This window comes from Sitophilus oryzae, unplaced genomic scaffold, assembly GCF_002938485.1.
Source record: "Sitophilus oryzae breed Bouriz unplaced genomic scaffold, Soryzae_2.0 scaffold_535_pilon_pilon, whole genome shotgun sequence".
NCBI classification, from domain to species: domain Eukaryota; kingdom Metazoa; phylum Arthropoda; class Insecta; order Coleoptera; family Curculionidae; genus Sitophilus; species Sitophilus oryzae.
The window spans coordinates 1,022,973-1,046,587 of NW_022147124.1; the positions used below are offsets into that span (position 1 = coordinate 1,022,973).

At 31.0% G+C, this 23,615-nt stretch overlaps 1 protein-coding gene across 1 annotated transcript; it reads left to right on the forward strand.

Annotated features, from left to right (window-relative positions):
* The first annotated feature begins 355 nt into the window (after positions 1-355).
* Positions 356-23,269, forward strand: LOC115886910 (ubiquitin-like protein 3). Its single transcript, XM_030906237.1, has 4 exons — positions 356-713; positions 1,769-1,877; positions 9,588-9,752; positions 20,853-23,269. The coding sequence occupies exons 1-4, from the start codon at positions 684-686 to the stop codon at positions 20,915-20,917; spliced, it is 369 nt and encodes a 122-aa protein (XP_030762097.1). The 5' UTR covers positions 356-683; the 3' UTR covers positions 20,918-23,269.
* Positions 23,270-23,615: the final 346 nt, after the last annotated feature.

Here is a 23,615-nt window from a genome sequence, read left to right on the forward strand (position 1 = left end):
CATTACTAAGAGAGTGTCAAAAATTTTCATGACAAGAAAAATAAAGTATTCTTTTTCCTTTTTCTTTTATAGTGTGAATGGCAGTCCGATCTGTCTAGATGTCGCCAAACGAATTAGTGTTTTCAAAAAATATTGTTAATATTATTTATTTTAGATATGAAAATATTGTCAAAGGGACATAGCTCTTTTGAAGAAATTGTATTTCTTTTGCAAAGAAAAGCCTTTAAATTATATAAATAAAAAACTCTTTGAAGCGCACTCTCTTGTCAGGTAGTTATAATCATTATTTTATTATCACAGGGATCTACAACCTTCGACGAAACGGGACAAAGCAAAGCAAGTTGACCAATGAAAAACGCGCAATCGCAAATACAGACTGAAAAGAAACTTTGTGGTCTGCAGTGCATTGTATTGTTTTTTATTATCTCGAATTTTTATTTATCTGGTGCTTTAATTTGGTGATAATAGAATAAAATACATTGTAAACACAAAGTTCCGGGTGTAGTGACTTCTAAAAGGGAGTTTTCGAGCTCTCAAATTCGAATAGAATGTTTGTTTTGTTAGACCCTGAATCATCCAAGTTTACTAGCTGTCATGGTGTAGAAATGAGTGTATTAATTTAGTTTTGTGAAGGCTTATATCGGACAGATACAATTTATTTAATGTCCTATTGGTAGGCAACAATGTCAAACAGACATATTCCGGCAGATAAGGTGAGTAGCATTCAACATACCAACCGCACCCTTTTTTTCTCTTACTAAGCTGTGATTAGAAGACATAAGGCGACCTAGATTTTTACCCCTTTATAGTACTTCTTTCGACGAAAATAGTCCAGGTCAAATCTTATTCTTTTCTCCTTGGTCAACTTTTTAGCAGCACTAACTTTCACTGCTGCGAAATTTGTTATTTATAAATACATTAGTACTGGTGACAACTATGAAAGTCTTTATTTTATTTTTATTTTAAGTTATGAATTATATTAAAAAACTACAATGCAGTTTATATAGTAAACTTTGTCTTGTATTAGATAATATCTTAAGATTACTTTATTCGTATTTTAGTTTCATGCATTGATATTGATTAGGTCTACAATTTTTTTTTATTATTTTTGAACAGGCGATTTATCTAATATACTTGGTCTAAATATTTTACTTTAATCAGAAATCAAGAAGATCAATTATTCTTAATTCCATTATTAGCATATCAAATGTAACTGAACTAGGTATTTTCTAAATACCTATGTGTTTACTGTTAGTAAAAGTGTAATTTTCTTTAGTCATTTTTTATACATAACAACTTATTAATAAATCTTGGTTTTCAACACTCAGAATCATTAGAAAATGTAAAATTTGGGCTGTGACCTTAGTTTTTGACACCTGCTTTATGCTTTGGACTTGAAAATAGTTATTGATTAAATTGCAAATACGTACTTATTGGTATTTTAAGAAATACCTATATACTAATGGCAAAATAGGCCTATATCTGTATTTGCCAACAAACAAATTTCTAATTCCTAAATTATTTAAATATTTTGATCAATAATTATTCCTTTAGCAATTACAGTTATTATTATTGTTATTAGTATTAAAATTATTTTGTTACTGTCATATTAATCGTATTTTCAGTTGGAATATATCTAATATTAAGTTTTATTTGTATCTAGTAGCTATTTTTGTTTAACAGACTTTGGTTTGTAATTTTCTATTTATTCATTTTGGATACTCTCCAACCACTGTCCGCTCATTTATATGTTTTTATTTAATTACAGATAAACTTAAGATTAATACTTGTTAGTGGAAAGACAAAAGAGTATTTATTCAGTCCAAGTGACTCGGCAGGAGACATAGCACAACATGTTTTTGACAATTGGCCTGAAGGTATGTATTAATTGTTTTTTATATTTTTTCTCAGCACTGCTGTTTTTTTTTTGTATAAAGTATAAACATCCTATCAAGAGGACTTCCTATTGAACATTGAGGAATTAACAGAGTTATGTGAGCCTATATACATATTTGTCCTGTTTATATTTATACTTATTAAAACTGCTGTTATAAATTTTAATTGAGGCAAACATAGACATTTATTTTAATATGCTTATATTAAGTATCTATTTTTTTCTTGTTTTTCATTTTAATAATTTACAAGAAATGAGGTATACAGGGTCCGGCAATAGCACATCGGGCATCTGTAGCTCCTAGAATAAAAAACTTGGAAATTTTGTTTAAGTGCAAACCTAAAGTATGTACTAGGACGTATTTCAGGAAAATATTTTAATTTTCTACAGGTTGACTCCAAAAAGTGTGAGTGGATCGGGATTATTATTTTTAAATGGTACACCCTGTATATTATTGCATTTTTGGCTCCCTTTTTGATCACTTTACATAATTTTTGATAGTTTCATAAATATAAATAAACAAACATTTTTTTATCCTTTTTAATAAAAATTATTTAAAATACAAGAAATGTCCTGAAATCAAAATTATATTAAGTATTTACTGTGATTGTTCTATATTTACTTTACTACAAATATCGAATATTTTAACCATACAGGGGGTTTAAAATTCTATGCCAAACTTTCTAAAATATATGAAGGAAATAGAGGGTGTCCCAGGCTGAGCGTGCATTAGAAGTTTCTAGAGAACTGCAGTATCTAGATCGGAGATTTTTCGCACATTATTGTTTCACAACAAGATCTACCAATTAAAAATATTTTCAATATGGCGGCACTTCCGAAACTACCGGAAGTTGACATACATACTTAAATTATCTGTAAAATTTTATGAATTTTGATATCAAATACTCTGTCTCTAACATTAACCGTTTGGAAAAAAACTGCCTGTCAAAAAAATCTATATAGCCTAAACAACAAATTTAGTGATTACCGCGACCGCTGTGACATATGTAAAGAAGGCATGTGGCTATCTATTTCAAAAATTAAATTGTTTGAATGTCATATAATATTGGCCGTAGCTGTCATTGAATTGAGCGATAAAAAAATTATCATAAATCATTTGTTTCAAATGGAAACCCACTTTTTTTATTTATGTCATTATGATAATATTATGATAATTTTTTAATCGCTCAATTTAATGACAGCTACGGCCAATATTATATGACATTCGAACAATTTAATTTTTGAAATAGATAGCCACATGTCTTCCCTTTATCGTTTAGCCTATACAGATATTTTGACAGAGAGTTAAACAGTTCCTCCAAAAATTTTAAATATTTTTTTTTCTCAAAAACGGTTTATGTTAGGTATAGAGTGTTTGACATAAAAATTCATAAAATGTTACAGAGAATTTAAGTATGTAATAAAAAATGGGGGTACTTATTTAAAATACGAAAGTTGCTGTCAACTTCCGGTATTTCCGGAAGTGCCGCCATTTTGAAAATATTATTAATCGAGAGATCCCGTTGTGAAACAGTAATGTGCAAAAAATCTCCGATCTAGATATTGTAGTTCTCTAGATAATTCTAATGCACGCTCAGCCTGGGACACTCTGTATATATTATATTTTAGAAATCTGCCTAAGGTTTAGCCCGATCCTGTCGTGTTAAGCCATACCTACCCAAAATTCCAAACACACGTGCTTTGATTAAGGTTTGCAGAGCTTCAACATTTGCCATAAAATAGCGAGCAATTTGTTACAAAACCATATACAGGGTGGTCCGAACTGTATTCCGGAAACTTCGGCAGCATATTCTGCAGATAAAAATTAGTAAAAAAGTTCGTATAAATGTATGTCCTAAAATGCTTAGTTTCAGAGATACAGGGTGTAGAAGTTTCATTATTATTTAGATTTTTTCTGAATAATTTCTGAAGTAACGTCAATATTTGGATGAAAATTGGTGTCTGTGAGTTTTTTGACATGAGAAATTTGATTTTGATGTCAATATGACTGCTATTAGTAGAGGGCGCCACCTACATGTGTTTTAACTGTTTTGAAGCTTATTAACTTTTTGTCCGTACCTGTATAAAACTACCGAGCGAAAATATTTACATCTCTGTGACTTTTTATGTAAAAAATATCTCTTTGTAAAAATCGCTACGAGCAACTGTTTTTAATATATTTAGAATGGAAATAGTCAATACATGTCATTATTGACGAAAAATAAACACGCTGAGTAGATAGTTATTTCACTGAAATAATAAATTTGGGAAAATTTTTATTTTTTTAAACTAATCATAAATTTTTCTGCTAAAAATGATGATAAAACAGTTTCTGTTGAACTTTTGACACAAAAACATTTGAAATTTATGATTTCAGTCTAATAACTATTAGTTTAGTTTATAATCATCTGCTGATGATGCTAACATGGTTAGCGAAACGCGCGTCCAGTGTAAAAGTAAATATGTTTTGGTGTATTGTGGTGATTTAGTGTTTTTATTTTGCTCTAATATCTATTTAGTCAACGCATGTTTAATTTATGTCAATGATGACAGGTATTGATAATTTCGATTTCAAATATCTCGAAAACCATTACTCGTAGTGATTTTTACCAAGAGACCTTTTTCACGTAAAAAACGTTGTAAATGTTTATTTTTTTACTCAGTAAGTAGTTTTATACAGGTACGGACGAAAAGTTATTACTCTTCAAACCAGTTAAAAAATATGTAGGTGGCGCCCTCTACCAGTAGGAGTCATATTAACATCAAAATCAAATTTCTCATATCAAAAAACTCCCAGACACCAATTTTCATCCAAATATTGACGTTACTTCAGAAATTATTTGGAAAAAATCGGAATAAAAATGAAACTTCTACACCCTGTATCTCCGAAACTAAGCATTTTAAAACATACACTTATACAAACTTTTTTACTTATTTTTATCTGCAGAATATGCTGCCGAAGTTTCCGGAATACAGTTCGGACTACCCTGTATAAAGTATATATCACTGTAGCCACAAAACTTCAATCTATTTCCGTATTGTAACGGAATTTTAAATTATGTCTTTATTTTCGAGAAAATTTAGTCCAAACATAAGGAATATTTTGTTGATATTGGTTAGGATAGGTTGACCATCAAAATATTAAAAATAAAGAAGTTGTCTAAAAATGTGCTACAATACGGATATTATAGTAATCCTTTATCTTTAATTTCCTTCATTTGTGGTAAAAATACGTAGCCAGTTTTACATAAAACGTTAAGGTGCGTATTCATTATCTGAACGAACGAACGAATGTTCGCTAGTGGTGTGGACGGGGACCGTACGATAGAACCGCACGAGGAGACCGGACGCATTTCTTGGCGAACGCCTTTGATGTACCGACTCGAAACGGGTGGTCGAGCGAACGAGCGAACGAACGGCCGCATGCGTTCGGGCCCCGTCTAAATATACCGCACTTTCATTCGTTCGTTCGTTCGGATAATGAATACGCACCTTTAAGCTGCGTATTCATTATCCATAAGGTGCGTATTCATTATCCGCACGAACGAACGAACGAACGAATGTTCGCTAGTGGTATGGACGGGGAACGCACGATAGGACCGCACGAGAAGACCGGAGGCATTTGTTGGCGAACGCCTTTGATGTACCAACTCGAAACGGATGGTCGAGCGAACGAACGGCCGCATGCGTTCGGTCCCCGTCTAAATATACCGCACTTTCATTCGTTCGTTCGTTCGTTCGGATAATGAATACGCACCTTAAGGAACATTATAGAACGAACGAACGAACGAACGAATGAAAGTGCGGTATATTTAGACGGGGACCGAACGCATGCGGCCGTTCGTTCGTTCGTTCGCTCGACCATCCGTTTCGAGTTGGTACATCAAAGGCGTTCGCGAACAAATGCCTCCGGTCTTCTCGTGCGGTCCTATCGTGCGGTCCCCGTCCATACCACTAGCGAACATTCGTTCGTTCGTTCGTTCGTTCGTGCGGATAATGAATACGCACCTTATGGATAATGAATACGCAGCTTAAAGGTGCGTATTCATTATCCGAACGAACATTATAGAACGAACGAATGAAAGTGCGGTATATTTAGACGGGGACCGAAGGTATGCTGCCGTTCGTTCGCTCGACCATCCGTTTCGGGTCGGTACATCCAAGGCGTTCGCGTCCGGTCTTCTCGTGCGGTTCTATCGTACGGTCCCCGTCCATACCACTAGCGAACATTCGTTCGTTCGTTCGTTCGTGCGGATAATGAATACGCACCTTATGGATAATGAATACGCAGCTTAAAGGTGCGTATTCATTATCCGAACGAACATTATAGAACGAACGAACGAATGAAAGTGCGGTATATTTAGACGGGGACCGAACGCATGCGGCCGTTCGTTCGTTCGTTCGCTCGACCATCCGTTTCGGGTCGGTACATCAAAGGCGTTCGCGTCCGGTCTTCTCGTGCGGTTCTATCGTACGGTCCCCGTCCATACCACTAGCGAACATTCGTTCGTTCGTTCGTTCGTGCGGATAATGAATACGCACCTTTAAATGCCTACCGCTTATTTTGCTACTTTTTCGGATTAGTGAAATGGACTCTTAAGGATTTTTTTTACTGCAAATTACAAATAAAAAATAATTTTTAAATATGTAAAAAGTGGGCTAATAGTCTGCCCAACGAGGATACCTGATAGTGACAGTTGTCTGTCATTTTAATTCACATGTAACTCGTTTTTTTCATGAAAAATCATTTTTTGGATGTCATTAAGTTATAATTTCTAAACCTTAACACAAAAATAAATATTTTGTTCTAAAAAAATAGTCAATAGTGTACCTTACCTACTAAATAAATCTTTATAATATATTTTTATGCAGGGTGCTACAAATTCGGGGTACGAGCATTCGTATCTCGGTAACCGTAATAGGTAAGAACATTAAATTAGGGCAAAGTTGCTCATTGGGATGTTCACCCAAAGATAATAATTGAGCCACAATAGGCCCTCGCGGCCGCAGTGGAGGGTCAAAAATTCATCAAACGTTTTAAAAATTTCAAGGATTGCTGAGTTTTTTTGGAAAAAACGGATTTTTTTGAAACTCAATTTTATTTCCTGTCAGAAAATCAAAAAACTAATTGCACATTCCCATAGCTACTTTATTAGGGCTATTTGTTAGTATTTTTAGATTTTAAATTAGCTGACAATTTTTGAGATACAGAGGCCAACTTAATTTTTTTTAATACGGACCCTTATTTCAGGTTTTGAAAGAACTCGTCTCCTGAGTACAATGATATGTCACAGTTATTTTTTTTTTGTTTCGGACATTTATCTGAGCACAATTTACATATTTAAACTAATTTCAAGTTCGGCTCTGTTTTTTTTAAAATATTTAATCTATTCATCGTTACAATATTGATAAGCTTTCAAAAACAATGACGTGAGGTAAAATATTGAATACGGAAAATTAAATACAATAAAATAATAAAAATAATATAAATATAATATAATATAAACAATCAAATCATTTCCCCGGAAGATGAATTAGAAATCGTAGAGCAGTATAATGGTCAGCGAGGTTCCTGGACCTGCCGTCAAGGGTCGAGGGGGGGGACATTACTTGACGTCATTTGTAAAAGTGTAATCAATACATCTCAACGTTTACAATAAAGAGTACAAAATTCATTCAGAAGTATAAGAAGAAAGTTCAAAGAGCTTTAAATATTTATATATTGAACGAAAAATACATTTGTGCTAGGGAGGGTGGTAACTGGTAACCCTTTCAAACATGTAGATCATCAGGAACTAGTTTTTAGAAGTAGATTTATTTATAATAATTACGATTAATATGCATATTATTAGATCGCACAGTGAGATTTCAAATTCACAATAAAAAAAGTTAAAAATAATATCTTTAAATTGATGACCTGAATATTATTTATTTAAATCTTCCAATTCGCTCGATTTTCCTTATTCAATGTTAATTAGCGCTGATCAATATTGTTGCGATGAATATAATGAGATTAAATAATTTAAAAACACCACAGTCGGACTTGAAATTATTTTAAATAATAATTAAAAAGTTTTATAGTTGTTAAGGTACCCAAAACAAAAAAAGTATAAAGTGTGACATATGATTGTACTCAGCAGACCGATTTCTTTCAAAACCTGGAATAAAAAATGTAGGTCCGTATTTAAAAAAATTAAGTTGGCCTCTTATCTCACAACTTATCAGCTACTGAAAAATCTAAAAATACTGTCAAATAGCCCCTAATAAAGTGGCTACGAGAATGTGCAATTAGTTTTTTGATTTTCTAAAAAGTAACGACAGGAAAAAATAAAATTGATTTTCAAAAAAATCCGTTTTTTTCCAAAAAAACTCAGCAATCCTTGAAATTTTAAAAACTTTTTTGACGGCATCTTGGTGAACATCCCAAAGCGGAAACTTTATCCCAATTTACCCATGTTCGTATCTATTACGGTTACCGAGATACCAATGCTCGTACCCCAAATCTGTAGCACCCTGTTGTAGGATTGTAATTTTAAGAAAACAAAATTTGTGTTCGTGATGAATTTTACTGATGGTATTATAGGCTTGGTCCATTTCAGTTGATTTTAAAAATTCCGACCACAGCGCTCGATACGGCAGTTGTTTTCGCTCTGTATTTGGCGCAGTTCTGATGTTGATCACATTGAAATAATATTAAAATAGTGTCTTTGTCTGGGCTTTGTCGTAATATTTAAGTATTTTAGTTTTGAATAGAGCAATTATTTAAACCACAAAACTCTCAGGTACGGGATTTTTGTGATTTTTTTCGAAAATTTTACCACTCTGGATCTGAAAAATTAAGATATTTAGAACATACCTTCTAGTACGAGAGCTAGCAACGTCCGAAAAACAAGTATTTTAAGACGTCTGGCTCTTTGATATATGTATCTTTTACTATGCTCTCTAGAACAGCATGCGGCCCGTCTGGCTGCCGGTAAACGTTGCGTTCCCTACTGCGCATTGAAAGAAGATCCTATATTTTTATTAGTCTTTTAAATTCTAGTATTGAATATAAATCGAGCATGTTTCCATAGCGCAGTGCGTAGAGTTTCCGACCACGAACCGATGATTCAAAGTTCGAACCCGGGTCGGGGCAAAGACTTTTTTTTATTATTTTCGTTTTTATTCTGATAGTAAAGTATTAAATATTTGTTTTTATTTAATTACCAGAATTATTTAATACTTTGCTATCAGATTATAAACGAAAATAAAATAAAAGTCTTTGACCTGACCCGGATTCGAACTCTGAATCAACGGTTCGTGGGCGGAAACTCTACGCACTCTGCTATGGAGACATGTTCGATTTATATTCAATACTAGAATTTATAGGACTAAATTAATAAAAAATATAGGATCTTCTTCCGATGCGCAGTAGTGAACGCAACGGGTATCGGCAGCCAGACGGGCCGCATGCTGTTCCAGAGAGCAAAGTAAAAGATATATCAAAGAGCCAGACGTCTTAAAATACATTCTCGAAAACGTTGCCAGCTCTTAGACTATTCTTATGGAGTATTTTTTGGACTAATGTAGAATGTTTAGGAGGGGAGTTAATCACCGCGACCTTATAGATCTATTGTGTGTATTTTTTTGGGTTGGGTTGGATTGGATTTTTTGGAGTAAGGTATGATATTATATCAATAATTATTTGGTTTAGATTGGCGTCAAGAGGCAGTTTCAAAGGCCGAAATACTTAGACTCATTTACCAGGGTCGTTTTTTACATAGCAACGTGACTTTGGGCGCTTTAGGACTACCTTTTGGAAAGACGACCGTCATGCATCTGGTACCGAGGGAGAACCTTCCAGAACCAAACTCACAAGGTATTTTATTTATTTATCGATAGTGTGTTTATTTTTAGATTACTCATAACGTACTATTGCATAATTTATAGTATTTTTAAATTCGGTAGCGTTCAAAATTGTCCGAGGTTTTGAATGCCAAACGTAATTAACATTCTTTTAATAAATAAATAAATAACGATGAATAAGTAGGCGCGATATTTTACAAAGAGTTCTATTTATAGGTAGGCGATGATTGTAGTCGTTATATAAGGAGTTGTTGACAGATTAGATATACACCAATTTTGTACTGTTGTTTTGTTGAGCGAGATAAAAATGTAATTGTTCATGTTTATGGGAGGTAATTACTAACTTATCAAAAATTCTCAGGAGAATTTTTTTCTAAATAATACAGTATTTTAACATGTTTATTAAAAAAAACTTATAAAAAAACCTTACTTATTAATTACAGTTTGGGGTTGGAACCAAAGACATCTAACTGGGTAGACAGAACAATCCATTCATAAAACTTAATTTTTTAGAATCATACATGGTTTGACACTTTTATGAGAGTTAAAAAGAGATGAGTACAGTGTGTCCCATTTTGGTTGAAATCATAGGGTATCTCCGTTATTAGTGAAGATAGAAGGGTGCGGTTTGCACAAACCTGTCCCACTTTTTCGTCAAACGGAAGATGCTGCAAACAAAATTTTCATAGCCCTCTTCATTTCTGAGCTACAGGGTCTTTTCAAAAATTTTGCAATTTGGGACACCCCCTGTATCTCTGTTATTGTTAAAGGTATCGAGAAGGCGAAAACTGCTTATTGTAGAACTTTTTACGTAGAATACAGTGGCGTAGTCTGTTTTTCTTCCAAAAAAATATTTTTGAAAATATGAACTAAAGTTATGTTTTTTCAGGAACACCCTGTATATTTATAAATCATATGATCTGTCTTGCTACGAGCTTCTCAAAAATATATATCACTCTATATTTATTTTCACTATTTATTGCAATATTTAAAATATATCATTTTCTTATTAGTAGGCCGTGATAAATAACAAAAAATCAAAATGGTATTTACTAAAATAGTCATACACATATTAAAATTTATTTGGGATTGATATATTTTCTTTTGAAATAACTGTTACCACTGAAACTGTGAATATATTTTTCTTTTTTTTATAACGGGATGGGTTTGCAAATATCTAAATCTTGAATTATTAAAGCATTTTTCAGGTGTTCGACATTGTTGTAGTGCCCACGATATATTTCGTATTTCAAAAATCCCCAAAATCAGAAATCGAGAACGGCGAAATCCGGGAATGAACGCATATTGACAGCCTCCTCGAGCTGTCAATATGCGTTCATTGGTTCCAATTCATTGATTTGAAAAATAATAATTTAACAGTATTCTAATATTTCCATAGTTATGAGGGGGAATGTTCCCCATCTTGCTGAAAGTATATTTCACGTAAATTAGCTAAAGGAATATCTAAAATTTCCGATACGATTGATTATTCTTACGTATACACGTATTCCAAGATTTACAAATAGCGGTAGAGAGTTAAGTTTCCCTAATATATAAAGAATTTATTAGCGGCTCCCAAAATAAAACAAGAGACAGATAGCAGTGTACTTTTAATAATTCTTTAGTTTCTTTTATTATCAATCATGGCCTACTAATAAAAATGATCTTTTAATTAAAACTTAAATATTGCAGTAAATAGTGAAAATAAATATAGACTGATATATATTTTTGAGAAGCTTATGGCAAGACAGATCATACGATTTATAAATATACAGGGTGTTCCGTTAAAAAAAACATAACTTTAGTTTATATTTTCAAAAATATTTTTTTGGTAGAAAAACAGACTACGCCACTGTATTCTACGTAAAAAGTTCTGCAATAAACAGTTTTCACCTTCTCGATAGCTTTAACAATAACAGAGATACAGGAGGTGTCCCAAATTGCAAAATTTTCAAAAAGACCCTGTAGCTCGGAAACGAAGAGGGCTATGAAAATTTTGTTTACGGCATCTTCCGTTTGACATAAAAGTGAGACAGGTTTGTGCAAACCGCACCCTTCTATCTTCACTAATAACGGAGATACCGTATGATTTCAACCAAAATGGGACCCCCTGTACATATACATATATGACAACACGATTGAGTTTCGTCTATCTTCCTGTCATTTGGCTCTATCAGTGGCGTGATGGTGGCGTGATGTTTTTTTATGAAAAATTGATGAATTTTATTAAAAATTGATTGGAGCCTCCGCCCAATTTTCCATTATAACTAGTTTTGCCTGAGGGTAACTCTAATTTCACAATCGAAAGCGCCAACAAATAAGAAAATATACGTATTTTTGTAATAATCTACTTATAACTAAAAGTAAATTATTACAATCATAAAAAAAATAATAAAAAAAAATAAAAAATTATAACAAAAAAAATAAAAAATTACAATAAAAATAAAAAAAAATAAAATAAAAAAAATACGCTACTGTAAGCATAGGTGTTTCATAAAACATGTGCCATCTCTCGTGGAGAGATTCCTCACGTAAAATAAGATTTTTTTTTCATATCAACATAGGTCCGATTCTGCTTTGTTTCGTAGCTACGGGGGGTTAAAGTTTTAATATTTTTTCGATTTATTATAATTTTCTTCCTTTTTTTAAAATTTATTATAATTTAAGTCCTTTTAGCGATTCGAATTAAATTTTGAGGGTAAAAGTTACTGTAAGTGCGACATATAATGCTAAAAAAGTGTTGACATATTCACCATGGACGTGCATATAGGTTATTACTGGAATATTGTTCTAAAAAAATATGCACGCCCCTGAGTTTTTTATTTATATATCAAAATTGTGTAGGCCATTTAATGCTGATTAAAAGTTGTTTCTTGATATTTGGTTGATTATATTTGGTCCTCCTTGGTGAGGTAAACGCAATTTTATTGATTTGCCTTGCCAAGTCTATTAGAAACCTTTAAAAGAAATAATATCATTAACTTGTGAAAGTGTTCAATAAGTACTCAGTAAAAAAAACTCAAAGTACTCAAATCGAAAAAAAATATGGAAAACAGTTCCTATAAACATAGGTATGGAATGGTATAGTTTGAAATTTACAGGATGTTAATAAAACTTTTTAAAATTGGATCTTTTGTAATTATTTTAAATACCATTATTATTTTATTTGAATTTGCTATAGGTTGGATTAATAGTAATAATAATTAATAGTAATAACATTTAATAATAATTTAGATAAAATAAATATTTTATTAATTTTATTTTTATTAATTGTGGCCTAGAGAATTTTGCTATCAAAAGAAAAAAGTCTTAATAGGTACTCTCTTTTTTTTTCGAAAAATATTCCATTGATAACCCATATGCTGCTGAATCTGTCGACACTTTTTTAGCATTAATCAAGCCAGTTTTAGCCGGCTCAATTAAGATATGTAGCACTTAGTAACTTTTACACCCAACATTTCATTCGAATCACTAAAAGCACTTGGAAGAAAATTATAATTTGAAAAAAAAAGACTTTAACCCCTTGTAGCTACCTAAACAAAGCAGAATCGGACCTATATTGATATGAAAAATAAATCTTATTTTTACTTGAGGAATTTTCCCACCTGAAATGAGACACATGTTTTTTGAAACACCTTGTACATTATAGAAATAAATTAAATTAGTTATCTATAAATTACAAGAGATTATTTCATAATTTAATGTTATATTACTGAGGAAATTTATTTGTAATATGTTCTAGTTTTATTCTGTCTAGTTCTTTAAAATATATTTTTTTATAATGGTATAGATACTTTAATTAAAGTCTCAAACAAGATGATATTGATCTTAATTTTATGTTTTATTATCATTAAAGTGAAACCTTATAAAAAGTTTTTTAATCGTTTGTAATAACTACAAATTACAATCATGTGATAAAATGATTACAAAATAGTCTAGAAATCATCTACACACGAAATCTTAGTAGGAAGGAAGTTGATTATATATTTCGTAAGTGAATAAAAAAGACGATGATTGTTTGTATAAAATTAACATTTTATGCTTACTATATGAGTTAGATAAATTTTTACTGTACAGGGTGGGTCAAATTCGACGCTTTTAAATGGAAACACCCTTTTCTATAGAAGATAGACGAAAACTAATATCGGTGTCTGGAGCTCAATTTTTGTCAAAAACATGATAGTGAAAACCGCATATCGATATCTGTTACCGTTTCGGAGTTACGGGGTGTTTTTCAAAAATATGCACTTTTAACAAATCGCTGTAACTTTTTTTGTTATGGAAAATTTTGTATTTTTATGAAAACATTTCCAAAGCACCTTTTTACGTAGAATTTAATGGTTTAAGTATAATTTTTTTAAAATTAATAATTTAAGAATTATCAACAGAAAATTTGATTTTTTATATGGGACACCCTGTATATTTTTAATTTATTGAAAATAATTTAAAATTACCTTTCCAAAAATATAACACACTTGATATTTTGCTGGATTCTTCTTCGAGATATAGAGTATATAAAAATTCGCCCGCTTTAAATGAGTAGGCTTTGAACGGCACCGGCTGTAATGCAAAAAAATCTAGCTGTGAGCATCAATTAAAACGAAAATAATATTTGCTATGAGAGATGCAGAATTTTATAACTATTTAAAATATATTTAATCAACATCAACACATTTAAACTATATCTAATAACAAGAAAAATAAATAGCAAACCAAGACATGAGATTTTGCTATAGGTGTTCGACATATCGACCGTCTTCTGTTATGGACAGACGGGTCAGTTTTTGAACGTTTCTCGCGGAATTCATTAACTCAGTGGGGGTGAAAGATACCCTCCCATAACTGCTAAGTAATTCTAATTCTTGTCTGGATTATACGGAAGAACAAGGAACCTTTATTTTTCCGCAAATATATCGATAGGATTAGATCCATGGGCACTAAGTCAGGCGGCCTCGATGGCCAACGGCTGGAATCTTGGTTGGCTATTCAATTACTCTTGAAATTGGATGCCAAAATTTGCTGATAACTTCAGCGATCAGAGGCGGTGCGTCGTCTTGCTGGAAAAATATGTTTTCGAGTTACATTAAGGGCATATCATCAATAAAGGGTCCAAAGCCTACTAGTTAAAAGTGGCGAACTTTTGAAAATTCTGTATTTCGAAGGGGATTATAACAAAATATGAAGTGTGCTATATTTTTGGAAAGGTAATTTTAAATTCTTTTCAGTTAATTAAAAATATAGAGGAGGTCCCAAATAAAAAATCAATTTTTCTGTTGATAACTCTTAAATTATTAATTTAAAAAAAATATACTTAAACCATTAAATTCTAGGTAAAAAGGTGCTTTGGAAATGTTTTTATAGAAATACAAAATTTTCGATGCCAAAAAAGTTACAGCGATTTGTTAAAAATGCACATTTTTGAAAAAGACCCCGTAACTCCGAAACGGTAACAGATATTGATGTGCGGTTTTCACCATCATGTTTTTGATAAAAATTGAACTCCAGACACCGATATTAGTTTTCGTCTATCTCCTATAGAAAAGGGTGTTTCCATTTAAAAGCGTCGAATTTGACCCACCCTGTACAGAGTGTCTCATTTGTGTGAGTTTTATAGGGTTTCATGTTTATAAGTAGAGATACAATGATGCGGTTTTCAGTATTTTCACATCAATGATGTTGCATTTTGAAATTCCCCTTCTAATTCAGAAACTACGAGGACTAGGACAAAACTGTGTCAATCTGTGTGTAGCAACTTAGTTTCAAAAAAAGTAGCCCAGTGATCTGAAAACCGCACCTTTGTATCTCTACTCATGAACAAGAAACACTATAAAACACACAAAATGGGTACCCTGTATAACAGGGTTGTTATGTTATAAACATTTTGTTTAAGATCAAGTGTTTAAACGTCTCTAAAACGTCATTATCTGTTTTAGCCTTATTTTAAATATTTCTTTAATTTAAAACATGTTTAAAACTCTATTTAAAAAAACTAACACGACAGCACAGAGCAATTTATAAGAGGATTCTTCGACCGCATAGTATATACCTGGTATAATCCCAGTAATATTCCAGTATAATACCAGGAATATATGTAGATCTAGACATTATGAGTATACCGGGTGCGTCTCAAAAGTGACTCACCCCTATAACATTTTTATTTTTTCAGATAAACAAACGAGATAGATTTGGTATGTTAGTATATGATATAGATTAGGATTGATTGACATATTCAATTGTTTTCTGTCACTTCCCGTTTCGGCGGAAATTACTACAGCTTTTGATTTTGAAATGGCACCCTCGGTATTTTTTACTTCATTCGATAGAAAATGGCATTCTGAATAGAATGACATATCATATGCCAACTTTAGACATTTTTGCTTAAAACAAAATTGAATTTTAAATTTCAATCTAGAGTGCCATGGCTGTGTTAAAAACACTATTTTTCAATCAAGGAGCCTTCCCAATTAGCATTTATAGTGGCAGATACGTAACTGCTACTATCAAAGCCACTATAAAGTGGGCGGTGACCATCGGCGGCTACGTCGTATATTCGTAGCTGCTAAGTAACTGCGACCAAAATGGGGAAAGATTTTGAGTAGCCGGGTAGTGTCTTGGGTAGTTTTTGCCACTAAAACAGTTACTATGATGTGTTACTATAAAGTAGCCTACTGGTGAATGCGACTTATCCGTTACGAATCTGGCTAGTCGCGGGTTCGTGGCAGCCAAGTGTTAGCCACCGACATGTGGAACTTTCATTAAACTGTTGAGCTTTATTCGCAGCGACCTCTTCATGCAATTTCACATTTCATAGAAATAAATGTCATGATGGAAAATAATTATGGAAGCCACTATTATTTTTTCGTTATTTGTTATTTACCGTGAGATTTTAACGCCTTTTTTAGGTAAATTCCAGAACGCAATCAACTTTACTGAATAAAATAGTGGGTTTATATAACAAAATTTTCGAGCGCCTCTCAAAATATTTCAAATTATTATATTATTTACAAGACTCATGTTTGTAATTAAAAAATAATAATAATTTGCTTGAAACCGGGGCCAAACTTTAAAATATTAGTCCACCGTCAGAAATAACAAAATAACTAAGGAAAAAAGCTTTAATCTAGGTGTATTTAGCTTAAAAACGCATAATGTTTGAGCCATTTGGCAGTTCGTCTAAAAATTCATGAAAAAAATATGGCCGTTTAATCCGAAAAATACTTTATAGTTCCATATGCTTCCACAAAGTAAAAATAACATATTAGGCCAATCCCACCCGTTTGGACCTTTAAAATCTTCGGTTTGATAAAGTGACAATTGTAGCTATCCAAAGGCGAATTTATAGAAACAATAACTTTTTTAGAACTACATGGTCAACGATTCTTTGGAACCATAAAGTGATTTTTCCAAGAAAGTTCCCTGCGCCACCACATTGCCACTTAATTGGAGCGTTGCTACACTGATCGCGGTGGTGGCGACTATACATTCCATTGGTGCCACTATAACGTTCGGCCTTGTCCTTTGAAGTTATTTTTTACTTATTGTGCATTTTCTATTATTAGTGTTTCTATATTATTCAGAGCTACATGAGGTATAGAGTATTTTAACGCCCACTCTTTTAGCTCTTGTTTTATATTGTTGTTGGTTCTCAAATTAGTTCTCCTCTGAAATTCAGTTTCAAATGAACTAACACTACACTCATCTACAGAAACAGCTTCAAAAATGTCTCAGTCACTACCTGATTTATGATGTTCATCAGTAGGATTATAAAAATATGTAGTTTTTGTTTCTGATGTTGATGCATCGGCTCGCAGTGATTCCTTTTGTTTAATTCTTCGGTAGAAAGTAATAGCTAAATTTATTTTTATTCACCTTAGGGATTTAACAAAATTTTAATAAAGCTTAAAAACAAGTAAAAGAAAACACTAAAACAGAGCAGCACACGATGCAATCTAAAGCAATTACATTTATTAGGGTATATTAAGTTACGGGTCACTATAAAGTAGCCGTTTTTGACCCCCGTGACTTTTTAGTGGCAATGGATGAACGACGGCTACTTTATAGTGACCTAGGAAGGTAGCAATAACCATTTTGCTACTGTCAATGCTACTATAAATTAGAAGTAACTAGATGGCGTGGCCGCGGCTACACCGTAACTTAAATTGTTACTATAAAGTAACAAAAACTTAATGGAGGCATTATGGTAGCACTTGTTGGTAACCCCTACTTTGAAAAATTACTATAAAGTTTTTGGTCTTTTATGGTGTCATATTCGAAGATTCGGGTAGTTCCAGCCACTTCTTTAATTTACATGTTTGCGACTTGCAATCGGGGTGCTTATTTTCCACTTTTATGGTAGGTAGGGACTAACCGGTCACTCTCGAATTATACTTCAAAGTGACTATTCCTTATAGAGTAACATTTAAGTGGCAGAGTGGGCCCAGGAACTGTACTTTAGGGGCAGTGACATTTTAAAAAGGACTGGGAACTATATTTGCTGGTTGGGTTGGAAAAATAAATTTGATTGTCTAATGTTCTTAGTGCCTTGTCCTGGACGATTAAAAGATGCCCAAATCTTATTTTTAATCATATCTCAATTTTTTCAAATGGAATGAGGGTGGATCATTAGCATATTTGGAAAAATCATTGTTTTACGAATAATTATTATTTCGAGTCAAATTGTCGTTATGAATAGCATGTTGCAATTTCTAATAACCATTGACCATTCTATTCAGAGTATCATTTTCTATCGAATAAAGTAACAAAAAACCGAGGGTACTATTTAAAAATCAGAAGTTGTAGTCATTTCCGGCGAAACAGGAAGTGACAGAAAACAAACGAATACGTCAATTAATCCTAATTTATGTCATATATTAACATACCAAATTTCAATTTTTTATCTGAAAAAAAAAAAAAGTTACAGGGGTGAGCCACTTTTGAGGCGTTCCCGGTGTACTAGATATACAGGGTTGTTCACCACATACGACACGGATTATTGTAGCTAAACGATGAGATTTTTAGAAATTGTAAGTTTGGGGTTCGTTGAAGGACTATTAGAGCTACAATTTAAAAATATTTTTACAAGATACAGAGTGTCCCAAATAAATAAAAAATATCAAAGTTGTATTTTTTTAAATGGAACACCCTGTATATTATTACATTTTTAGTTTCTACGATTAAAATAAAGGTAAATTTGATTAAGGTTTATTATACTTAAACCTTACCGTTTTTGAAATATTTTCAATTTTGTGAAATTGCAGTAAAAATTTTAAAGCTTCATTTCTCCAAGGGTATCAATGTTTTTAATACTAAATATTTAATGAAGTTTATTTATTGATCAGTTATTGTGTTGCAATAATAAAAATAATACTACATTATACAGAGTGTCTAAAAATTTATTTTAAATAATTATTAGCTTCAAACGGCAATAACTTCTTTAATTTAAATGGAATGCCCTGTATATTTTAGGAGAATCAGATGCACAATTAAATTGTCTATCAAATTGTATTATACCATTTTTTACCTATCCCTTCAAGTTTTCGTATAAAATGCATTTTCTTATAATTTAGACCTCATTTATCAATATATCAATGGAATATTGACATTTTAGATTGTTTTTAAAGCAACAAATGTACAAAATGTACAGACTAGTAATATTATCGTTTTTAGCAAAACGATAATATTACTAGCCCATTTGTATGCAAAAAGAAAACTATTTAAATCTTTATAAAAGAGTATACCATTAATTAAATATAACACCATTATTTGCGCCCATATACTAATTAATTACATACTTAATTGTGTTCGTTATTAAATTATTATAAATAAATGTGGATTTGAGTCAGAAATCAATATAATAATAAGTTATCAAATTAAAGTCTCTGTAGTTATAAATAAGCATTTATTAAAAAATGAAATATCATTTTTAAGGTGTTACTTTTTATCACACTGTCTAATGCCCATACAAAATTCAGTTTTTTAGTATTTGGAGCAATTATTATTAATCAACGCAAACAGTCAGTTAATGTAGTTTGAATACTGGAATCATATTAATTGATCCTCTTTAACAAATATTTCAACAGTTTTTTTTATTTTTTAATGAAATAAACGAATTATATCAAATAATTATATAATTTGGTACATCTTTAAAAATAATCTAAAATGTCAACAGTCCATGAGTATATTGATAAATAAGTTCTAAATTACAAGAAAATGCATTTTCTACGGAAACTTAAAGAGATAGGTAAAAAATGGTAGAATATAACTTGATAGACAATTAAATTGTGCATCTGATTCTCGTAAAATATACAGGGTGTTCTATTTAAATTAAACAAGTTATTGCCGTTTGAAGCTAATAATTATTTAAAATAAATTTTTAGACACTCTGTATAAGTGTATAAGGTAGTATTATTTTTATTATTGCAACACAATAACTGATCAGTAAATAAACTTCAGTAAATATTTAGTATTAAAAACTTTGATACCCTTGGAGAAATGAAGCCTTAAAATTTTTACTGCAATTTCACAAAATTGAAAATATTTCAAAAACGGTAAGGTTTAAGTATAATAAACCTTAATCAAATTTACCTTTATTTTAATCGTAGAAACTAAAAATGTAATACTATACAGGGTGTTCCATTTAAAAAAATACAACTTTGATAATCTTTACTTATTTGGGACACTCTGTATCTTGTAAAATTATTTTTAAATTGTACCTCTAATAGTCCTTCATCGAACCCAAAACTTACAATTTGCAAAAATCTCATCGTTTAGCTACAATACTTCGTGTCGTATGTGGTGAACAACCCTGTATACTTAGGTATATACCCAAATTCATTTACCAACCTATTGGGTATTTAGCCAAATAACCATCACTACTGTTTCCATATCTTACTGGAAAATCAGTGGTCAGCTTTGATGACATTAGAGGAGATTTTACAATATTTATGCTGTTACCATACAACAGTAACCTTAGTAATCTATAATGATCTTGATTATCGTTCTCTATGACTGATTTTCAAATGATCATTAATCTTTCTTCAAAGTGAACAATTTACTATACTAAGGGTTACTAACTTGGAGAAATTTTCAGTGTTTTTTTTTGTAAATATTTCAGATCAACGACAGAAAAGTAAAGGAGGAAACAGTAGCTGCTGCTCTGCGTCCTGTTCCATCTTATAATTAAACCGTATACATCTGATTCAATACTTACTTGTTTTATTGAAGAAGTTTTATATAGACAACAAAATAGTATAATATGTGTATGAATGGTTGAGCGCGTGCTTGCATATAAGTGTGTTAAAATATTCATTTCTACATGAAACTGCGTTTCATAATTATAAATTTGTGATATATCATCGGTGTAAAAAAATGATACTCATGTGCCAGACTGTTTTTGAATTTCAATTTATCACAGTCTCGCTATTTTATTGTATATTAAGGATTTTATTGTACGTATATTATTGTTTTTGAATTAGATTGAAATGTTGTTTAATTAACATTATTTATGAAATTCCCATATCTTGAGATTAATATGACTTATATTTATGATACCTTCAAAAAAGTATTTTCGACAAATAAGTATATAAAACCTAAACCAAAATGCACGAGAAAATTATATGTAAGGGCTTGTTGATTCTATTTATGTTAAAATAAAATCTTGGTCATAATCTTATGTAGATTAAGACTCGATCTTAAGTGTAAAAATAAATATATTTCTTGGAAAGTGTATTTTGGGTTTAGATATTATACATTTGTTTTTGTGAGTTAAGAATAAACTAAAGCGGTTTAATTTTGAAGGCTATCTAGACATAAAAAAGTGTTGTGTGCAATCCAAAAATATGTCATTTTTGCCCCATGAGTGTTCTTTATTGTTATTTTTATTTTAGCCGCAAACCGATCATTTTATTATGAAGTTTACCTCTTTTATACTAAATCGATTATTGCCAAGGATTTCTTCATTGTTTTATCAAGTAAATCGCTTGTCAATAATTGACATTAATTTCATGGTAAACCTTAATTTTGATGTAACTTGTAGATCTTTTAGATTGTATTCGTTTTACTGATTTTTTTTTAATTAATATATGGCTGTTTTTACCTTATTTTCTCTTTTGACTTTTATAGCTAAATAACCATAAAAATAATTTTAATATTCACTGATTAAATTTAACGTGTTATTCATTACAAACATCCTAAAGACATATGAATCGGCTGTATTGTTATTTTGTCCAGTATTTCTTAAATTATTTTAAAAGTTTTATTTTTGTATTATACTGTGTAGGACGTATTTTGTAATATAGCAATATTGTTCAGGTGGTGTCTATAATTGTATATATATTATATCTAATATTGCTCTTGTCTATTCTAGCTTAAAAGTGTAGTAAATTGATAAAAATAAACGTATATAAGTGGTTAGTTATTGCTGTTTAAACTAAGTTATTTCATGTTGTCAAAATATATGTCAGAAATAAGACTTCTTGTAAACTTAAAAACAGCTTTTTTTGTGTATTTGTATGGATACCTTAAAGCACATATTTCAGTGTGAACTTCCCAATTCTAGTTTATTTATTAACAAAAAACTAAATTATTATTAATGAAAGCCACATTGTATATAATTTATAGAAAATAATAAAAAATATCAAAAATTTCTCCTGAAACATGTGCTCATAAGGGTGTACTTATTTTTTAGATTGATATATGCAGAATACCAAAATTACTTTTTATATAATTTTGTACAGGGTGAGTCAACAATTGCATAAAATAGATTTAAATTATATTTGCCAAAACTGCCGATATTTGTATTTATAGCCATTTTAAATTTTAATTGAAAATTAATGTTTTTCGTTAGTACTATAAAACATTATTTAAATAATAAAATTTCTATGTATAGAGTGTTTCAAATATACTTTTAGCTTAGAGATTTTTTATTGAATTGTGTTTACTTCCAAAAATATGTACTGTTTGCAACAAAAAAAACCGACATCACAGTGGCCTTTAAAATGTTAATTGCTGATCATTTTTGTCAGGCAGACTAATATAAGTATATCATTTATTCTTTTATATAATAGATTATATTATATTAATTTTTGTAACATAACAAAAATAATATAATGAAATTGCAGGCTCAACCTGTATATTTTTAATTTAGTGGTTAGTTTGAATTTTGTAAAGTTTTATTTAAGAAAATAAATGAATTTTTATTAAAGATCAGTTACTCATTTTAAGATATTGTCTATAATCCATAAAAGTAATCTGGAAATATATTAAAAAAAAAATTATAAAACTTTATTTTGATTATACATAGATTGTGTTTTAGAGTAGTATGTTGCAATATTAGTCATATTTTTTGTTTCTAATATGTCATTGCCTGTGTGTTATAGTCGTTTTTTTAATCTGTAAATTTAAGATAAGCCTAAGTAATCTAGTTTTTTTGTTAACTCTAGCATTACCTGACTCCTCATAGATGTATTGACCTAAATGTTTTGGTAATACACTTTATAAAAACATTACATAAAAATAAATACCTAAAATCTATAGCAGGTACTTTTATTACCGTGGTTTTGATTTTAAGATACCGTACATTATCGGAAACAAAACGGCGCTCGGTGGGGTATTAGCATGAAAAAGGTGATCGAAATTCGAAAAAGCAAATGTGTTTAAGATTTCCCAAAAAAAGATAAATGATAAGTTAAATCATCTCTGCCATGAATGGCGTTGCTATGGGTGTGTTTAGTTGCATTCATTTGTTTCAACGAAACGTCAAAGTTGTTACTTCTCACAGATAAGAGGTAAACGGCTAAATTTTATGTTTAAAATTATAAATTGTTGTTCTTGTGCTCTTTTTACGTTTATATTATCGTTTTGATTCAAAATGGCTCAG